The 17,597-nt window shown below is 38.3% G+C and overlaps 1 protein-coding gene across 2 annotated transcripts in view; it reads right to left on the reverse strand.

The window, feature by feature from the left end:
* Nucleotides 1-17,495, reverse strand: part of LOC127450333 (protein O-GlcNAcase-like) — a 105,285-nt gene extending 87,790 nt beyond the window's left edge. Inside the window, exons 1-16 of one of the 2 annotated variants that reach the window (XM_051714366.1) lie at nt 17,203-17,495; nt 16,496-16,547; nt 12,809-12,906; nt 10,568-10,698; nt 10,177-10,348; nt 9,788-9,886; nt 8,836-9,105; nt 6,833-6,919; nt 5,932-6,350; nt 3,341-3,515; nt 2,416-2,472; nt 2,175-2,260; nt 1,881-1,985; nt 1,700-1,791; nt 611-806; nt 277-433 (exon numbers count right to left, since the gene is read on the reverse strand). In XM_051714366.1, the coding sequence (XP_051570326.1) occupies nt 277-433; nt 611-806; nt 1,700-1,791; nt 1,881-1,985; nt 2,175-2,260; nt 2,416-2,472; nt 3,341-3,515; nt 5,932-6,350; nt 6,833-6,919; nt 8,836-9,105; nt 9,788-9,886; nt 10,177-10,348; nt 10,568-10,698; nt 12,809-12,906; nt 16,496-16,547; nt 17,203-17,245 (2,239 nt within the window). In that variant the 5' untranslated portion in view covers nt 17,246-17,495. Of the gene's footprint in view, nt 1-276; nt 434-610; nt 807-1,699; nt 1,792-1,880; nt 1,986-2,174; nt 2,261-2,415; nt 2,473-3,340; nt 3,516-5,931; nt 6,351-6,832; nt 6,920-8,835; nt 9,106-9,787; nt 9,887-10,176; nt 10,349-10,567; nt 10,699-12,808; nt 12,907-16,495; nt 16,548-17,202 lie in introns of those variants that run through there. The other variant, XM_051714373.1, reaches the window with a different exon arrangement.
* Between the last annotated feature and the right edge of the window lie 102 nt (nt 17,496-17,597).

Below are 17,597 nucleotides of genomic sequence, written 5' to 3' on the forward strand. Positions count from 1 at the left end.
CAGGTGATGGCCCTTACCGCTTCCTCGCTCCCCAGTGACAGACACATGACCACGTCCCGCTCCACACACCCCTACAGAAGTTTACCTTGCAATAGTTTACTTCTGTGAACCTGCTGTTATAGTTGCGCTGCTGCTTTGCTTACACACTGCTTGTGCATTCAGCATGAAACAGACCTTAGAAAGAGCTGATGGAAGGTAAGGATGTGTAAGAGGGAGAGATTGGTATAGAGAGTCATGAAAACTTCATCCTTGCTATACCAACTCATGTTGTCTCACCGTTAGCTTTTAGAGCAGTCAGCAGGGCGGTCAGGAGGCTTCGACTAACGCTGCAGTCCACCAGTTCAGGAAGAGCCTCCAGCCTGAGCTGAGATGGGAAATGATACAGCAGGGAGTCTGGGTAGACCTGTTCTTCGTGGAAATACAGCAGAGCCTCCTAGAGATATGAAGGAAGAAGGGCAGTTAGAACAGTGTATGCGTATGAGAGTGTTCCAATTTTCTCTGGTTCATCAGTGTAATTGTAAAGGTGAGATGGACACTATTGCAACATTTTAGATGTTCTGCATTTCAGTTGTGTCTAAGGTGTGGCTGTGTGTTTAGCTATAACTCTGACCTTTGTTGCAGTATGTCCATTGGGTCTGTGAGAGCGTGAAGGATATTTGTCCCACATAGCGGGCAGCCAGGTGGCCTGGAATCGTTTGGAAAAGGAACGAACATCAAGAATGCCCAACGCACACCCACATACACCCAGTTCATCCTCCAGAACTAAGCTGTACTCTGGGCACAAGGCCAGAGAAGCACCCAGACACCTGAAATTAAAACATAGATACCTGTACAATACTAGCTATGTTCAACCAGAGGGTTTTTTTTCCTATGGATTTTTATAATAGGGTTTTTCAACTTATAAATAAAATAAGGTCTGTGGTTAACATTGCTTGACGATATGTGGATGTTTTGTTCTACAACTTACATTTCACAGTCATAACTCAAATGTGAATTTTGAACTGAAGCAGTATAGAATTGCATACCTTTCTTTTTTTTTTTAAAAAAAAAGACTTCCGGGTTCACCTACAAATTGACATTATGGCTGTCCAGCTCTATTAGCCTGTCATAAATAATAATAATAATAAAATAAATAAAAAACAAGTCAACACTGCTGCAATGGGCTTTCATATACAGCTGCAGAGGTTGGCACTTTTCTCTTTTCTCACCGCCATAATCTACTTATCTAAATGTTTTCATATTTTGGAAGGTCATGAAAACGTAATAGATTTTAGCTTTTGCTGTTGGCATAAATGAGAATCCAAAATAATAACTGCTATTGTCTCTCTTGATAAATCTTGCCGAGTCTAGCCCTGTGACTTAAATTAGTATTTTAATGCTGATTATATGAAGGAAAAATAAAGATTATAAAAATCTTCTCTCACAGTTTCTTAGTCAGTGGAGCAAATGCATATTCTAAACATTCAGTAAAAAATAAATAAATAAATAAATAAATAAATAAATAAAATAAATGTAAAGGTTGAATTTTGACTATATATTGTTTGGTTGTTTTTATATGCACTTTGGATCAACCGCTGTTGTTTTTTAATGTGCTTTATAAATAAAGTTTGACTTGACTTGAAATAATAAGAAACCAGGATATTTTTATATACTTAATGTTGAAAGTGCTGTACTATGATATAAAGAGAGCAGTCCTTGCCTGTCCCCAATAAAGTCTGGATGGGGGATGGCAGCGTCCTGGCCCTCTCTACCCCCCTGGTGCAACTGATGTAGAATTTGGTACAGCTCCACCTAGAGGTGTGGAAACATATAATGATAAGTTTCATAAGTGTATAATGAAGTGTGAATCAGCAGTGGGTTTACAAGTATGCTTGTGTCACCTTGTCTTTTTGCTGGAATGGCCGTATGTTGTAAAGTCGAGAGGTGGGAAAAAGAGGGGGTGGGTGGCTGAATAACTCACTGCTGTTCCCCACAGGCAAAAGCATCTGATTTAAACCAACACCATATAGAGGAAAAAATAAAAATGAAAAAAATTAATTTAGAAGTATTTCTAGCAATTTCATGTTCCATCTATTAGCACAGTGGACTGTGAGTTTTTAATCATAATTTAACTATGCACTTAAATAAATTCTGTAATGTTAAGCAAATCATTTTGAAAATGATATCACGCCTACCTGCACCTCTCCTGACAGCCCCCCTTTAAATACCCATGGCTCTGCCTCCACACCAAGAAGCTCCGCCCCTGAGGAGGCTCCACACCCTGTGAACAATTCCAAGCCAATGTCAATCCACTGCAGAAACCAGTAAACTCCCACAACATAATGAGAGGTATATGTAAGAATCTTTACTTTAAGAAATTATTGGCAATATGCTATAGTGTATAGGTGAATGTTTGGCACAGTCGGTTTTACTCACAGTGGAAGCAGTTCTTCCAGGAGCCTAGTGGAGAACTTTCACTCATTATACGACCCTCTGCGAGAGAAGAAGGCGGTGATGAGAAAGAGATCGCTAGGAGATTGGTGAGGAAATGAGAGGCCTGGGGGCATATTACAGAAAACTTCATATCTGAAGTCTTAAGTTAAGATCTGATCAGTTAAGTCAGGATTTTTCACAAATTCATATTATAGAAGCAAATTCTAACTGTTAAGATAAGAAAATGCATTTAGGATATGTTATTCTGTAATAGCTTTTGTCTTAAATGAGATCCTAACAGAAATTGCCCTGGTTGCCCAACAGATAAGAGAAGATTCTAAATTTAGGATTTTTCTGAAATATGTCCTCAGGAGAATAGATTTTAGACACACAAACACCCTGATTTAGACCAGTGGTTTCCAACCTTTTTTCCTTGAAGCCCCCTTTCTTACATATAAGAAAGCCTGCTTTTGCTTATTTTGCTTATCACATTGAGTTAGACAAGGACGCTGACATGATCTTTTATTGGTATTGCACATTTTTATATCTTTGACCGCATCAAAGCAAATGTGATTACGCACCCCCTTGTGAACCCAGGTTGGGAACCACTGATTTAAACAAGTAGGCCATGGATGAGCATTATTTGTTGGTCCTGGAACAACATCCTCTCAAACAATCATAGGCCTAACCCTATCCCAAACCTAAACCATAACCATAATCTACCCCTAAAATCTGTGGAAAATTATTGGTTGAAAAGAATGTTGTTGAAATACTAACTCTACAGTCCGAGTGGTTGAGAGAACTTCTATGAATAACATGAAGGAAGTGAATCCAAGAATATGTCTTACTTGGTATGATTAACAATATTGCACATGACGAGATTTTCTCATCATCATGATCTCTTTCTCTTTGTCTAACTTTCACTTACCCAACCAGCAGATGAAAGCTTTGGCCACCAGCAGGGTGTTTCTCAGGTCCCAGATGTAAGGGTAAAGGTCGTAGAGAACAGCCCTATTGATGCTGTTGACTACAGTGCTGTGCAGTAAAGCCACATCATCACACAAAGCCAGGAACCGGCCTGCACGGGCACGCCATTCCTCTACCTGAAAGAGAGAGACATTAAAGGTTGTGATGGGAGAAACAGCTTTTCAAAGCCTCGAACCAATTGCTTCGCAAAATGTTTCGAGGCGCACGCAAATGACATCTGTTGGTCACATACGCGTAAATGCAATGGGAATGGCACAATGCTTTGAAAATTATTAACTGCCATATTTTTTTTTTCCTTTGGAGACAATCTACGATATCCTGGAATAAATATATTTGAATCTTTGCAGAATACTGAGGCCATATATGATTATCCCTTTTTAAAATTGATTTTAATTGAATTTTTTTCTTTATACTAAATTTATTTATTTGTATAATCAAATTAAATACCTATTTATGTTTCTTTATCTTATACACTTTGTGCAATAAAGATTTGTAAACTGAAAGGCTACGGTGATAATGTGCTCACAGTCAGCACAGCAGGACACAATGATAAAACGTGTCAAGTTCATTGACCACTTGACTAAACAGCTTTCATGAGTAAGCACTATCAGGTTTACAGTACATCAGAAAATATGTTTTTTTTTCATTTTTATTATTGACCATAGTTTCTTCCAAGTTGCAGATTTTTAATAAATATCACAAAATTCATATTTCTTTCTCATTTGACTCTTTCTCATAAACACAACATTTTGCGATTGTATGTTACGGTGGGAACATAACAGAGTGATTGACAGAAAATTTAAAATCACTGACTTCCAATCAGCAAATCATGTTTAACCTTTTAAATGTGTGCATTTTCCATTTCCCTTTTTGATTTGAAACAAGTAGCACCTAATACAATGCAAAAAATTTCTAGAGCAAATAGTTTTCCTAAAAATTGATGGCAACATATGTGGACAGCGGGATTAAGCTATAGCAAGTCAGATTTTTTTCTATCAAATTGTTTATTGTGTTTCCAGGAGTGTTGGTTATTCATGTTTTTGAGACCGAAATTAGCATAATTAGTTCTGATTCAAAGCAAAGGCCAACATCATCCAATTACTGCCAATCATGTTAAAATAAAATTATACAATATAAATTCTGAATCTAATCTGATTACCTTTTGGATAAGCTTTTGGATGAACCCAATGATTCTTAATGTGATAATTCACAGTAAATATAAGATTTCTAAGGAACAAATGCGCTAAAGTACACATCAGTGTATATCGTGTTTAGCAGTGTGGCATTTCACAATAAATCGCTCAAATTTTAAAAATGGCATATTGTATGAAACTACAGACTCTAATCTAATCTGACTCAAACAGGTTTCATTGTAAAAATTTAATTTAGGTTTCTTACCAGATGTAGATTTGTTGCCGTTTCTCCCAAAGACAAACTCTGCTGTGGTCGGTGCTATGTTGTTGTCACATGAACACGTGCATCAAAAGTTTAACCATTTACTGACAGTACAGAGTCTCCTGAACTGAGATCAGTTGGTTTAAATGAATTTAAATAATGCGTTTCATATAGAAAAGCCAAAATACAACATCTGCGCATGTGTACGCGGGGTCACACACGGTTAAGTTAGTCTCATTTTATTGCTAAACTGACTCCAGATTAGTTAGAGCCATCCATTTAACACTGATTCAGGGGTTCACCGTGGGATCAAGCACCCCTAGCGTCAAACCACAAAATTATTTTGAAACATTTTTAAAAAATAGAGCTGTTCAGCTTTTTGTCAAAAACTTTTTTCCTATGGGTTTTTATAATGGTTTTTTTTTAACTTATGTGTAAAATAAGGTCTGTGGTAAACATTACTTGACGATACATGAACCTTTTGTTCTACAACAGAAATTACACACTTTCATACCTCAAACGTGAATTTTGAATCTGTATTGAATTACAAACTTTTTTTAAAAATCGAACGGCAGCTTCAAAATTCATGTTTGAGGTATGAAAGTGGGTTTTCTTCCCATAGGAAAATCCCGTGGGAACCCATGGTGAATTAGACTTCCAGGTTCGCCAACAAATTTACGTCATGGCTGAACAGCTTTATACAGCATTAGAAGCCTTGTTTGCTGAAATTATGTGACTTGGCCAGTTTGATAAGCGCTCCGAAGCACTTTTAAGAAACAAAAGATTTGTAAAGGTTTCAAAGCTTTATGAAGCTTCAGTGTTTCGAACGTGCCCATCACTAATTAAAGGTGCTGTAAGTGATTTCAAATGTTATGCTGACTTCTGCCATTTTGATCACTTTAATCACACACAGATTTAAATAGTTTCACACACGGTGATGCAATAAAGACATACAATGATATTTTGAATTGGGGTAGCCCAGCACATTAAATATGGTTTATGAAATACATACTGGTACATTAAAACTGATTTCAGCCATTTCCATTTTATAGAATACTGACAAAAATGACAAAGGAATAATTCTAGTGAACAAAACATTATTTAGAGAGAAAAAAAAGAAAGTTTAAAAAAATTAACCTTCTGCGGTGAGGCCTTCTTGCCGTTGCCATTAACACTGACGCAGTGACAGTTGGCTTTAAGCCACGTCAGGTCCTGCAGCAGACTCTGAGCAGGTGGCCCGTGTTCATGCGGCAGGTAGTACAGGCCAACCAGCAGTCGGACCTGGTCCTCACTTAGAGGAGACCTCCCAGAACACAATCCCTTTCTTGAGGTCTTTTCATGGCTGGAGCTCCTGGAGACCTGATTCTCTGCAGCTTTCAGATCCTGACTCGTAACAGGGTCTGCTGGGATCTCATTGCTAGCAAGGGCCCCTGAGCTCTGGGAGGAGGTTATGGGAGATTTGGGCTGGGCTCCATGTTGATTTTCTGAGCTATCGGAGGACTTCGATTTAACAGAGGGTGTTGAATGCTTGAGATCTACTGGCCTCACCTGACGTCCTAAAAGAAGATTTCAGAAAACAGAGAGAAATAATTTGACTCATAGACATATTTATTTAGGCACTAACATGAGATTTTATTTGATGACTTAAAATAACAAAATACACATGGCTATTAACTCAGTTAAGTTGAATATGTGGCACCTTGTCAGAATGATCCAATACATGTATTAACCTTTGATCTAAAATTTTCATAAAAGTTGAAGTGTTACAATTCCTGAATGTGCAGAGACAACTATAAGTAAGCCATTTGCAGGATGACTTTCATAATGAGCATGATCGCTTTCAAAACATTGCTGCTGAGTTTGAGGAATTGACTAGTTTGTCCAAACATTTACAGAACTATCATTATTTTTGCAAATCTATTTGCCAGTTTGTCACTAATAGTGCAGAATTTACGCATTTCACCATGAAAGCCATAGATAATTTACATCTGACAATATGTGACAGTGTTTAGCGGTGTGGTGTAGGTGGATGCTGTACCAGGCTGTAGGGGATGGCTGAGTTCTTTCATCCAATCTTGTAGAGCAGCTGACAGAGCTCTCTCCACACTATAGGCCTCTTCATCACCTACAGAGGTCATACTGGTTTAGCAAAAGGCAGAAGATTCCTTGATTCATCTACTAAAGCTCTGTTTCCTGCATTCTTTGGTTACGGGTTTACGCCAGTGGTTCTCAAATGGTGGGGTTGGCATGACAGACTTCCCTAGTTTTCAAATCTCTTTCATTTTTACACATTTAAATATGCCATTGTAACAATACAAGCAAGAACCAATGAAGTTTGTCATTTTTGAAATTTCTTCTTCTCCGCCGCCTTCTCCTTATGTGGTGTCAGGTGCGCTCACCACTGCGCTAATGTAAACAAAGACATTCTCATGTGCGTCCCAGATTTTTATGGGTAACAAGGAAGCTCTTTAGTGAATAAAGACTTTAATTCTGTTTGTCCCTCACACAACACTATCATATGTCTTCAGAAGAAGACATTAGTACTTCAGTGCACGAGTGTTACGGATGACTTTTATGGTGCTTTTATGTGCTTTTGGAGCATAAAAGTCACAATCAAAATTCTCTTATCTCTCATCCTTGTGTTCCAATTTTGTTATTTATCAATAAACAGTGGCATGAAGCTGAAAGAAAATGCAGTTATTGTTTTTTTTATCCATTTTTCTACAGGTTACTCTAGTAATACCATGGCTAATTGCATTAAAACTATGGCTTCTGCAAAAAAAAAACAAAAAGAAATATGGTTACAACAATATTACTATAGTAAAACCATGGTTAATTTTACCTGGATCAAACCTTTCTCTCAACTCCCTGACCTTTACCATGACCAAATCTGTCAGGGTTTTAGGAAGAGGTAAGGCCCCAAACGCAGAAATGAAAAACCAAAAATACTTTATTAATAAATCAAACTCCCATGAGGGGAAAACATTAACAACTCTGTAGGCAACAAAAGCAATCCAGGGAATCGGGAAGAGGGAAACGGGGAACAAGAACAACAGGACCGCACTGGAAACAGGAAGGTGAACAGGATCAACTGGAACACTGGAAGAAGCTGACACAGGACTGACTAGAGAACAAGATAAACTGGCACTGGACAGCACACATGTGGACAGTGGAGACTAAAATAGGGAGAGAAATCAAGCGGGTAAATTCAGGGCAGGTGTTACTACTGAAACAATAATGTGCAAACAAGGAGGCGGGGTGTGACTTAAGACAGAGAAGCACACAGCGATACAGAAACAATAACAAAGCCGTGTGTTCTCACAAGAAGACATTTGTGTGGGAGTTTGGCCACACACACAACCGACACCTTACCAAAGTGACCGAACCTCAGCACAAACATGAAGATAGCTCACAACGCGAGAGACGGACACAAAGACAAAGAGTGCATGCAGCCAAGATGACACAAGCGCAATGCACCCACATCAATAACAGACAGACAAGGAGTATGAATGTCCTGGTCCCAACACAGACCGGAACCAAACTAGACAGGAAGTCAGGACCCAGACACCATACTCCAGACATAAAACAAAACAGACAGAAGAGCGCGCGGCAGGGAATAAAATAGCGACCGCGCGCTAACACAAAGACAGACATGGGTGGATAATGCCATGGTCCTGTCAGACCAAAACCCAGACTGACAGAGAGAAAGGATTGTGACAAAATCACTTTGAGGAAATTAACCTTTATATTAATTTTATGTATTATTATCAGTAGTATTAAAGGTAATATTAAGGGTGGAGACAGGAAACAGGATGGGAAAAAGTGGGACAAAGGGCTGAATTGAACCCGGGTTTTAGAACCTCTGGTTTACACATTTTGCTAAGTTACTGAGCATTTGAAAATGTTTTTATGGATTCTAGTCCATCTCAGCCAATCATTAGCTACTGTGTCCTGTCTTACCTTTTTTCCTATTCATTCACTCATGTCTCCTCTTATCTGCTGTTAGAACTATCCTCCTCTCCAACTCCATTCTTCTCTCACCTTTCCCCTCCACTTTCACTTCTTTATGCCAGCTCCCCAAAGTGTGCAGAGGGATGAAGTTGGCTTCAAACTCGCAGTTTGGATTTAGAAGCAGACCACTGAGATGGGCCCTCAGTCCGCGGGGGCGACCCTTAAAAGGCCCCAGGAAGACACGTCGGGAGTCATAATCATTGGCATGGAGGTTGTCCCAAACAAGGGGAGGCCGCCGAAGCACAGATTGGACCTCTGCTAGTGAATCAGCACTAAGTTCCCATGATATCACCTTATTTCCTACAGGACATTGATGGACAAACATGTGAATGTAAGAATTGTTTTATAATGTAAGGCAGAAATTTGAAGTTTATTATTTTGTAAAAACATCATGCTTTGTTTAAATCACCATTTTAACAGTCATTCAAGGGTTAGGGTTTGTTGACATCACACCGTCATGGCAACAAATTTGTAAAATCGGCAATAACTTTACACAGGAAATGGTTAGTAAGTGATTTTATCACACTAAAATCACGTTAACATGCACATTGTTTATGTCTTGTGGCTTTACTTTTAAAACAGTGAGTATTTTAACATTTATGGATTCGCCTCATTCACTTCCGTTGTAAGTGCCTCAGTGGAACCCAGATTTTTGCTTTTTTAAAAGATAAGGAGGGGCAAGTCAAAATAAATTTTTGTGGTTATCAATATTATGCCACAAATGCTGTCTATTAAGCTTAACTTGTATTGAACATTGAATATTCCTTTAAATTAAAGCCCTTTGACTGTTTTAGTTTAGTTTTAGTTTTTCAGTGTTTTCTACTTTACCGGGATTGGGAATTGTTTTGCACTGAATTCCAACTTGCACTGCCTGTATGATTGCCACAGCTTATGTGTCGGAGCGCATGCATGAACTGCTAGGCCGATGCTCAGAATATTATTGATTTCTAAAGAACACAGTGAGAAAGTCTTTTGATCTCACCGGTCCAGATGATAGAGATGCCAGGGAGTAAGTCCTCCCCAATTGTCAGCAGATATGGAGACTTTGAGACACTAGGAATGCAGAGAGAGCTACAGTACTCTAGACAGAGAACAATAAGAGCATATCACAGTTATGGGGGAGAAGAGAGAGATAAAATGAAAGGAAAGGCACAGAGAAAGGGCGAGGAGCTTTAAGACTACTGGAAGAGCAGAACCCTCTGAAGATCCGCCAGTCACCCTTTAAAAGGAGCCTCAAATATCCAATTAATGTTATCAAGGAACTTATATATAAGAGACTCAAAGCCTTTATCTAATGATGGGGTTACTTGTTAATTGTTATTCAATGATTTAGGATAAGACCAGATAAATTAGATTTATGTATTAGCCTACCGGTTGGACAGAATAGGAAGACTGGTGGCTCCCCCAAGAAATGGAAGATCTCATTGGCCACGGAGACCTGGGCATGAGCAAATGAGGAAAAGGCCTCAGTATCGGACTGGCACATGGAGTGATCAATGTCATCAAAAAGGAGGGCAAAAGCCTGACAGCCCAGGTCTGCCACCTAGTGGTGAGGTGAAAGAGAACAGAGACATTTGGGACTGCTATACTGTTCATACAACTTGCAGAATAGTAAAAAAAATTGTGTAAGTGATACAGCTGTACAAATGTTAACAGGAAAGGAACTGTAACTCAAATGTGTGAGAGAATAAAAGAGAAATAAAAAAGGAAAATGTCATACAAGCAGACAAGCAGACAGAAGAGGAGAAAGTGAGTGAGTTACCTGTCTAAGTTTGCGTTTAAGTAGTGTGAGGTCACAAGGGCTGGAGAAGACGATGTCCTGTCCAGGGGAAAGAGCGTACACAAACCTCAGACCCCTCAACTCTGCTTCACAAACCAGAGCTTTCAACTGAGCTGTAGGTTGTGCAAGTCAGACACAAAGAGAATAGAGAGTGGAAGGTTTCCAGAGGTGTTAACGTAATGGTTCACCCAAAAATTAAAATTCTCTCGTTATTCACTTACCCTGATGCCATCCCAGATGTGTAGGACTGTCTATCTTCAGCAAAACACAAATTAAGATTTTTAGAAGATAGAGCTCTGTCAGGTCCTTATAATGGATGTACACATGTGCCAGCACTTTGACGGTCCAAAAGTCACATTTAGGCATTATAAAAGTAATCCATGCGACTCCAGTCGGTCAGTGAATGTCTTCTGAAGCAAATCGATACGTTTGTTTAAAATATAAATTGATAATTTTTTTAGATTTTCTCCCCTTTTCTCCCCAATTTGGAATGCCCAATTCCCACTGCCCTCTAAGTCCTCGTGGTGGCGTAGTGATTCAATTCGGGCAGTGGAGGACGAATCTCAGTTGCCTCCGTATCTGAGACCATCAATCCGCTCATCTTATCACATGGCTTGTTGAGCACGTTACCGCGGAGATGTAGCGCATGTGGAGGCCCATGCTATTCCCTGCAGCATCCACGCACAACTTACCACGCGCCCCACCGATAGCGAGAACCACACATTACAGCGACCACGAGGAGGTTACCCCATGTGATTCTACCCTCCATAGCAACCGGGCCAATTTGGTTGCTTTGGAGACCTGGCTGGAGTCACTCAGCATGCTCTGGATTCAAACCCGTGACTCCAGGTGTGGTAGTCAGTGTCAATACCCGCTGAGATACCCAGGCCCCCTATAAATCGATAATTAAAACATTATTAACTTTTAAAAGCACTTCCTGCCAGCAGCTGACACGAAGTGTGGTGTAAGCATGTCAGCGAGTTTACATGAGAATTCAGAAATGGCGCTTATTTACAACAGAAGAATGAACGTCACGTGACAGTTCGGCCATTTCAAACTGCATCAGAGCCCTGAATGGAAGCGCTGATTTAAAGTTAAAAAGGTTTTAATTATCAATTTGTTTCTTACATAAACCTATCGATTCTCTTCAGAAGACATTCATTGATCAACTGGAGTCGCATGGATTACTTTTATGCTGCCTAAATATTACTTTTGGACTGTCAAATTGCTGGCACCTGTGTACATCCATTATGAGGACCTGACAGAGTTATCTTCTTCTAAAAATCTTCATTTGTGTTCTGATGAAGAAAGACAGTCATACACATCTGGGATGGCATCAGGAAAGGTAAATAATGAGAGAATTTTTCTTTTTGGGTGAACTACTCCTTTAAAAAAAAAACAATTGTCATGGGAAAAAAAACATCATCCCTAAAAATTAGAGACAGAAATATACTGACAATGCATATCAGCTAAAATATGGCATGATTACGATATTTGCAACTCTTTATAATTGTATTATATGATAATTACATTACATCACATCATACTATGTTACTGTAGTACTTTTATGATTTATCATGTATTGAAATCATGAGCACAGGGACAAATATAACACATTTTATTTGGCTTAATTTAGAAAAAGGCTTAACTTGTTAAAATATGAAATCCTACCCACAGTGTTCTCACACCAATAGCTACTCAATCTAGCCTAAACTTAATTTTATATTATTATACAGTATTTACATAATATGACTATGTGCAATTTGAAAATGATATTCTTAGAAATATGTCTTGATGATCTCTAAAACAGAGAACAAGCATTTATAGGTTGATTGCTGACATTGTGTACTCTAGATATGGATTTATTGTGTATTAGTACATCATAATAATAATGTAACCAAGCTGCTTCTAGCTTTAAATGGATTTAGCCATTTCTTCAGGGTAATATTATGTGGCCACAATAGCAGCCATCAGTAGCTGATGTCTGCTAATGATGTTAAATGTAACCAGTGTGCTTCCCAGCAAAAGCAGCAGAACAGGACATTAACATATCAGATATGACTGTTAACAGGTACACCTTTATTTGAATATGTCCTTTTTTACATCACCACAGTTTATAATAAATCATTCTGCCCTTAAATTAAACTCTTTTTACCAGTCTTACTATTTGGAAACACTGGGAGGTATATATATATACAATATGAGGTTTATTCTTCAACATACCCTCTTCATCTGCTGAATACACCTCCCTCCATAGTAACCTGTGCTTCAGATCATCTTTAGGACCATATAGATATGTGTTCAAACCCCAAATCTGCATCCTGAGTGAATGAGGGAGAGAGAAAATGAGAATAGAAAACATATGTAAAGAGAAAATGAGCAGAAATACAGTTTCCATAATGCTCTGAGAACATACGCTGTGTAAGAAGAGAGCAAGAGGCAAACAGGGAGAGTGAGCGAGAGAGAAAGAGGCATAAAATAGAGGTATCCATTGATCCCAGAACTATTATGTACCATTAATAATATAAGGGGTCACATTTCCTGCAGAGAATGAGTCTGGCTTTAACAACAGCAGTGGGTCGATTTATCTGCAGAGAAAAAATTATCTGAATGATCGATTTTACCCACCTGTGAAGAAAAATACTTTAATTATGATTGACCTGAAAATGTCAGAAAGAAGGCCTACTACTTCAGGTATAATTCTGTCAATGCCAATTTCAATGGCCTTTAATTAAATGTAAAAGGAAAATCATGATTACTGCAGAAAATAACCAATACAGTTTATATAGTTTTAGTGCTACAACAAAGGCAGTTTTAACATTTGGTAGATTGCTGTGTAGTTAACAATTTTTTAAACATTTTAGGTTACAAACTGGTAATTACAAGGGTATTATGCTTTAAATGTGGTATAAACATTTCTAGTGTCCCCATAATTCAAATAGCTTAAAAAAACATACTAAAATATGTTTTATTGAAAATGTAAAAATGCAGAACGTTTTTTTGTGAGGATTAGGTATAGGGTTAGGGTTAGGGGATAGAATCTATAGTTCGTACAGTATAAAAATAATTATGTCTACAGAGAGTCCTCATAATGATAGCTGCACCAACATGTGTGTGTGTGTGTGTGTGTGTGTGTGTGTGTGTTCTGGGTAAAGTGTGAGCCTGTTCATTAGCACTGCAGCAGAAAAAGGAAAACTGCCTCTTGACTGAAGGGGAGCAGGTACAGAGCCATTATATTTGTATTTATACTGTTTCCATGTAAAATCCTATTACATGATCAGGGTTAAAGGGAAATCTCACTTTAAGCTCACCTTTGTGATGTTCCAAACCCGTATGACTTTTGCTCTTCTTTGGCGGAACACAAAATTAGATGTTTGGCAGAATGTCAGCCTTAAGGCCTATTAACACCAAGACCGAATGTTCGGTGCGAATGTTCGTTCCTATTGAGCTTTTGACTAGGAACAATGGATTCCCATGGCGCTATACACATCGGTCCAACAAATCGTCTGCCGACAATCTGGAGTTTTTTTTTTTTTTAACAGAGAGCAGTCCGTTTTTTTTTTTGTTGTTGTTGTTTTTTTCTGACTACGATGAAAACCGACTGAACAATTGAGTCGCTGATGCTGCACAATCCAGTGTGTTGGTGGTGCTAATCCAGTGGCAAAATGGTGCGGTGCTCTTTTACTCGTCTTATGCACAAAAACTCTGAATTCAATAAAGTAAATAAATAATACAGAAGCTGTAAACACATTTTTTTTTTTAGAATATTTATGCAATGTGCTGATAGCTCATATTATATAATATATAACTGGTGTTTTTTTCTTAATGTACATTATTTAATATTTATATTACTGTGCCTGTTATATTATCCAGGCATTAAAAATAGCAGTGAGGTTTGGCAATTTGTTTGTCAACACTCATTGTTTGGACCAAGTTCATAGTAAATAAAGCATAGAAAGACTCTTTACATGCAATACTTTACTACTAAGTGTAGAATGCACTGCCGAACCTCACTGCAATATTTTTTTGCAAGAATCAAATAACACATAATGTATTTCTGTAATGGTTCTCTTTTTCTCACCATGCATAAGAAACCCTGAATTTAATGCAGTTATGCAACAATTAAATAAAGCAAAAAACATGAGGCTGTGTCTTCTTTTATATTATTTCACACGTAATTATATCACTGTGCCTTGTGTTATATTAAAAAAGAGAAGCTGGGTTCGGGAGTTCGTTTGGAATATACTTGTTGCAAAATACGTATGCAACCGCACTCTTTACTCATCTCAGTCGCATAAAAACACAGATTCTATATTCTTCTGAATGCAACAAAAACATGGAAAGAACATAATGAAACAGTTATTCCAAATTAGGTAAAAAAACTGCTTTAACTGCTTTAAATGTATTAATCTTATGCACTGACAGTTAAATGCTTAAAGATCAATGGAGTACACCAGAATAAATGTTTGTTAAACAGTGGCGCCTACTGTACAGGGGTGAAATTGTTTTTCATTTTATTTGTCTCAGTGTGAATAGACCTTTTGTGAGCAGTTCGTCTCGCAAATTAGTCACGAATTTGGTGAGAATAGGCCTTTAGTCACCATTTACTTTCATTGTATGGAAAAAAGACTCAGTGAAAGTGAATGGTGACTGAGGCTAACTGTATCTGCCAAACATTTCCTTTTACATTTCACGAAAGAAAGAAAGTCATATAGGTTTGGAACATCATGATAAGTGAGTATATTATGACAGAATTTGCATTTTGGGGTTAATGAAACACTCTTGTTTCCTTCTTCCTCAGGTCAATCTGTATCTTTCCATTTATGCATTTGGCAGATGCTTTTATCCAAAGCAACTTACAGTGCCCTTATTACAGGGACAATCTCCCTGGAGCAACCTGGAGTTAAGTGCCTTGCTCAAGGACACAATGGTGGTGGCTGTGGGGATTGAACCAACAACCTTCTACTTACCAGTTCAGTGCTTTAGTCCACTACACCACCACCACCACTCCTAGACCTCCTAGCTTTCCTAGCCATCTTTTCTGTATGATACTTACTATCTCATTATCTCTGAGAGATACTGTAACATTCCTCTCATTATTATTATTATAATCTTATTCTCTCTCTCTCTCTCTCTCTCTCCACTTCACTCGTGCTCTCAATTCATAGCTATAAGGGAATCATAAAAAATGGATCCACTCCTTGCCACTGGTTTCGTCATAGCAAATATTGTATATGAAGATGTGTGAAACTGTGGCTCTGTGAATTCATGCTGGCACCAGTGTGTCCAGTCATTAGCACATAAAAAGCTATTCGCCCCTCTGCCCATACGTCATGACATAACACCTATGCAACACACCAGCTGCTCTCTCACGGTATACCACAACTAATGGTCCCAACACGATCCAAACAAATAGCACATATTAGTGATAAAATGATATATCGCAGAGGCAAATCGGCCGATATTTGGCCATTTTGAGACTATCAGATTTGGCATCGACAGATAACTGTGTCCTTTTGGCAAATTAAGAGAAATTAGTCCATTCCAAAGTACTGTCAATGGAAAGTGCATATTTTTTTTTTTTTTTTTTTTTTTATATTTTAGTGAATTCTGAGTGAATATTGTGTTAAATAATTGTTCATTTAAATTCAGCAATTTATGTAACCCTATATTGGTATTTTATCTGCCATCAGCCACCCTGCTCTATAGATAATTGTATTGGTATTAGCCATTTAAAATTCCATATCAGTCAACCAATATTACGTGATATAACTCCAGAAATGCACAAAACTGATATGCAGTGTGATATTTAGGTTTTCCTTAATTAATTCAAGCCCATAAAAAAAAAGATTCAATCTCATTTCTGTGTGCTTTTAAAACCTCAAGCATATACTGAACAAAAATACTCACCATTGAAAAAGCACCTTTCTTTGCTCCACTGACCAAGGCCTCCCGTAAAAACCTAAAGAGTAGAGTAAAACATAAATCGCAAGTAGATTTGATTCTACATGCACAAGGAGCCATTTCATAAGCATCTCAGAGCTGTGTCTGTTCTCTCTTACACCTCTTCGTTCCAGCCCACTCAAAACAGTCTCAGCAAGCCTTTGAATTATGGGTTTAACACTAACGGACCAGATTACACCCATCAAACAATGCTGGCTTCTCATTCCAATGTGCTACTGAAGTTTGCAACCGTGGAACAGAAGTGGGTCAGAATAAAACTACTGGCATCCAGATGGTTGACACTTCCACTGTAGAGCTGGGGCAAACTAACTATTGAGCCAATGAAGCGACAATGAGCTTCAAACAGGAGATATGCCAGTTTGAGTGTTACGGTTTCTAGTCAGCTGCTTCCTTTCACAATCAGGTATAAATACATAAATAAACACCCAGGATCTGGAGTAATAGTATGAATTGCCCCACTAGCCCAAAATGATAAATTAATTATTTTAATCATTTCAGTATATAATGTATATTGATGCTACATAATAGCCTAATACCAATTCACATCAGCTTGATTTCATGAGATTTTACAAATAAATCCAATTTATTTGGTCGTGTTTATGTCTCCCACCCAAGCATCTCGATGCATGATGTGTGTGTATTGCTCAACTTACCCTCTACAACACCGCATAAAAACTCGTCTCGCCCCTCCATCATGTCTTTTATTGTCTATTTGATTGGTCGGGATGCGGATGCTTCACAGTCTCTCCGCGCTACTCGTCTTCATCCGAGCATCCTCCTCTCCGCTACACACAGCGCGTGTAAACTGAAGACGCCTATCATTAATCCTGTTAATACCTGGATGTTTAACAATAAGTGATCATTGGCATTAAAATTATGTTTTTAAAAATACACATTTGAAAACTGTCGTACACGGAGGTTTCTTGAGGATGTCAGCTGTGGTATGCTCCTCCTGTCTATTCACTCAATGCGAGAAGAGCAGCTGCCGCCATCTAGCGGTTAGCGTGTGTCACATCAACACAGCTGGACGCAATTGGATTTTAAAATA

The sequence above is a fragment of the Myxocyprinus asiaticus genome, chromosome 2 (assembly GCF_019703515.2).
Source record: "Myxocyprinus asiaticus isolate MX2 ecotype Aquarium Trade chromosome 2, UBuf_Myxa_2, whole genome shotgun sequence".
Taxonomy (NCBI): domain Eukaryota; kingdom Metazoa; phylum Chordata; class Actinopteri; order Cypriniformes; family Catostomidae; genus Myxocyprinus; species Myxocyprinus asiaticus.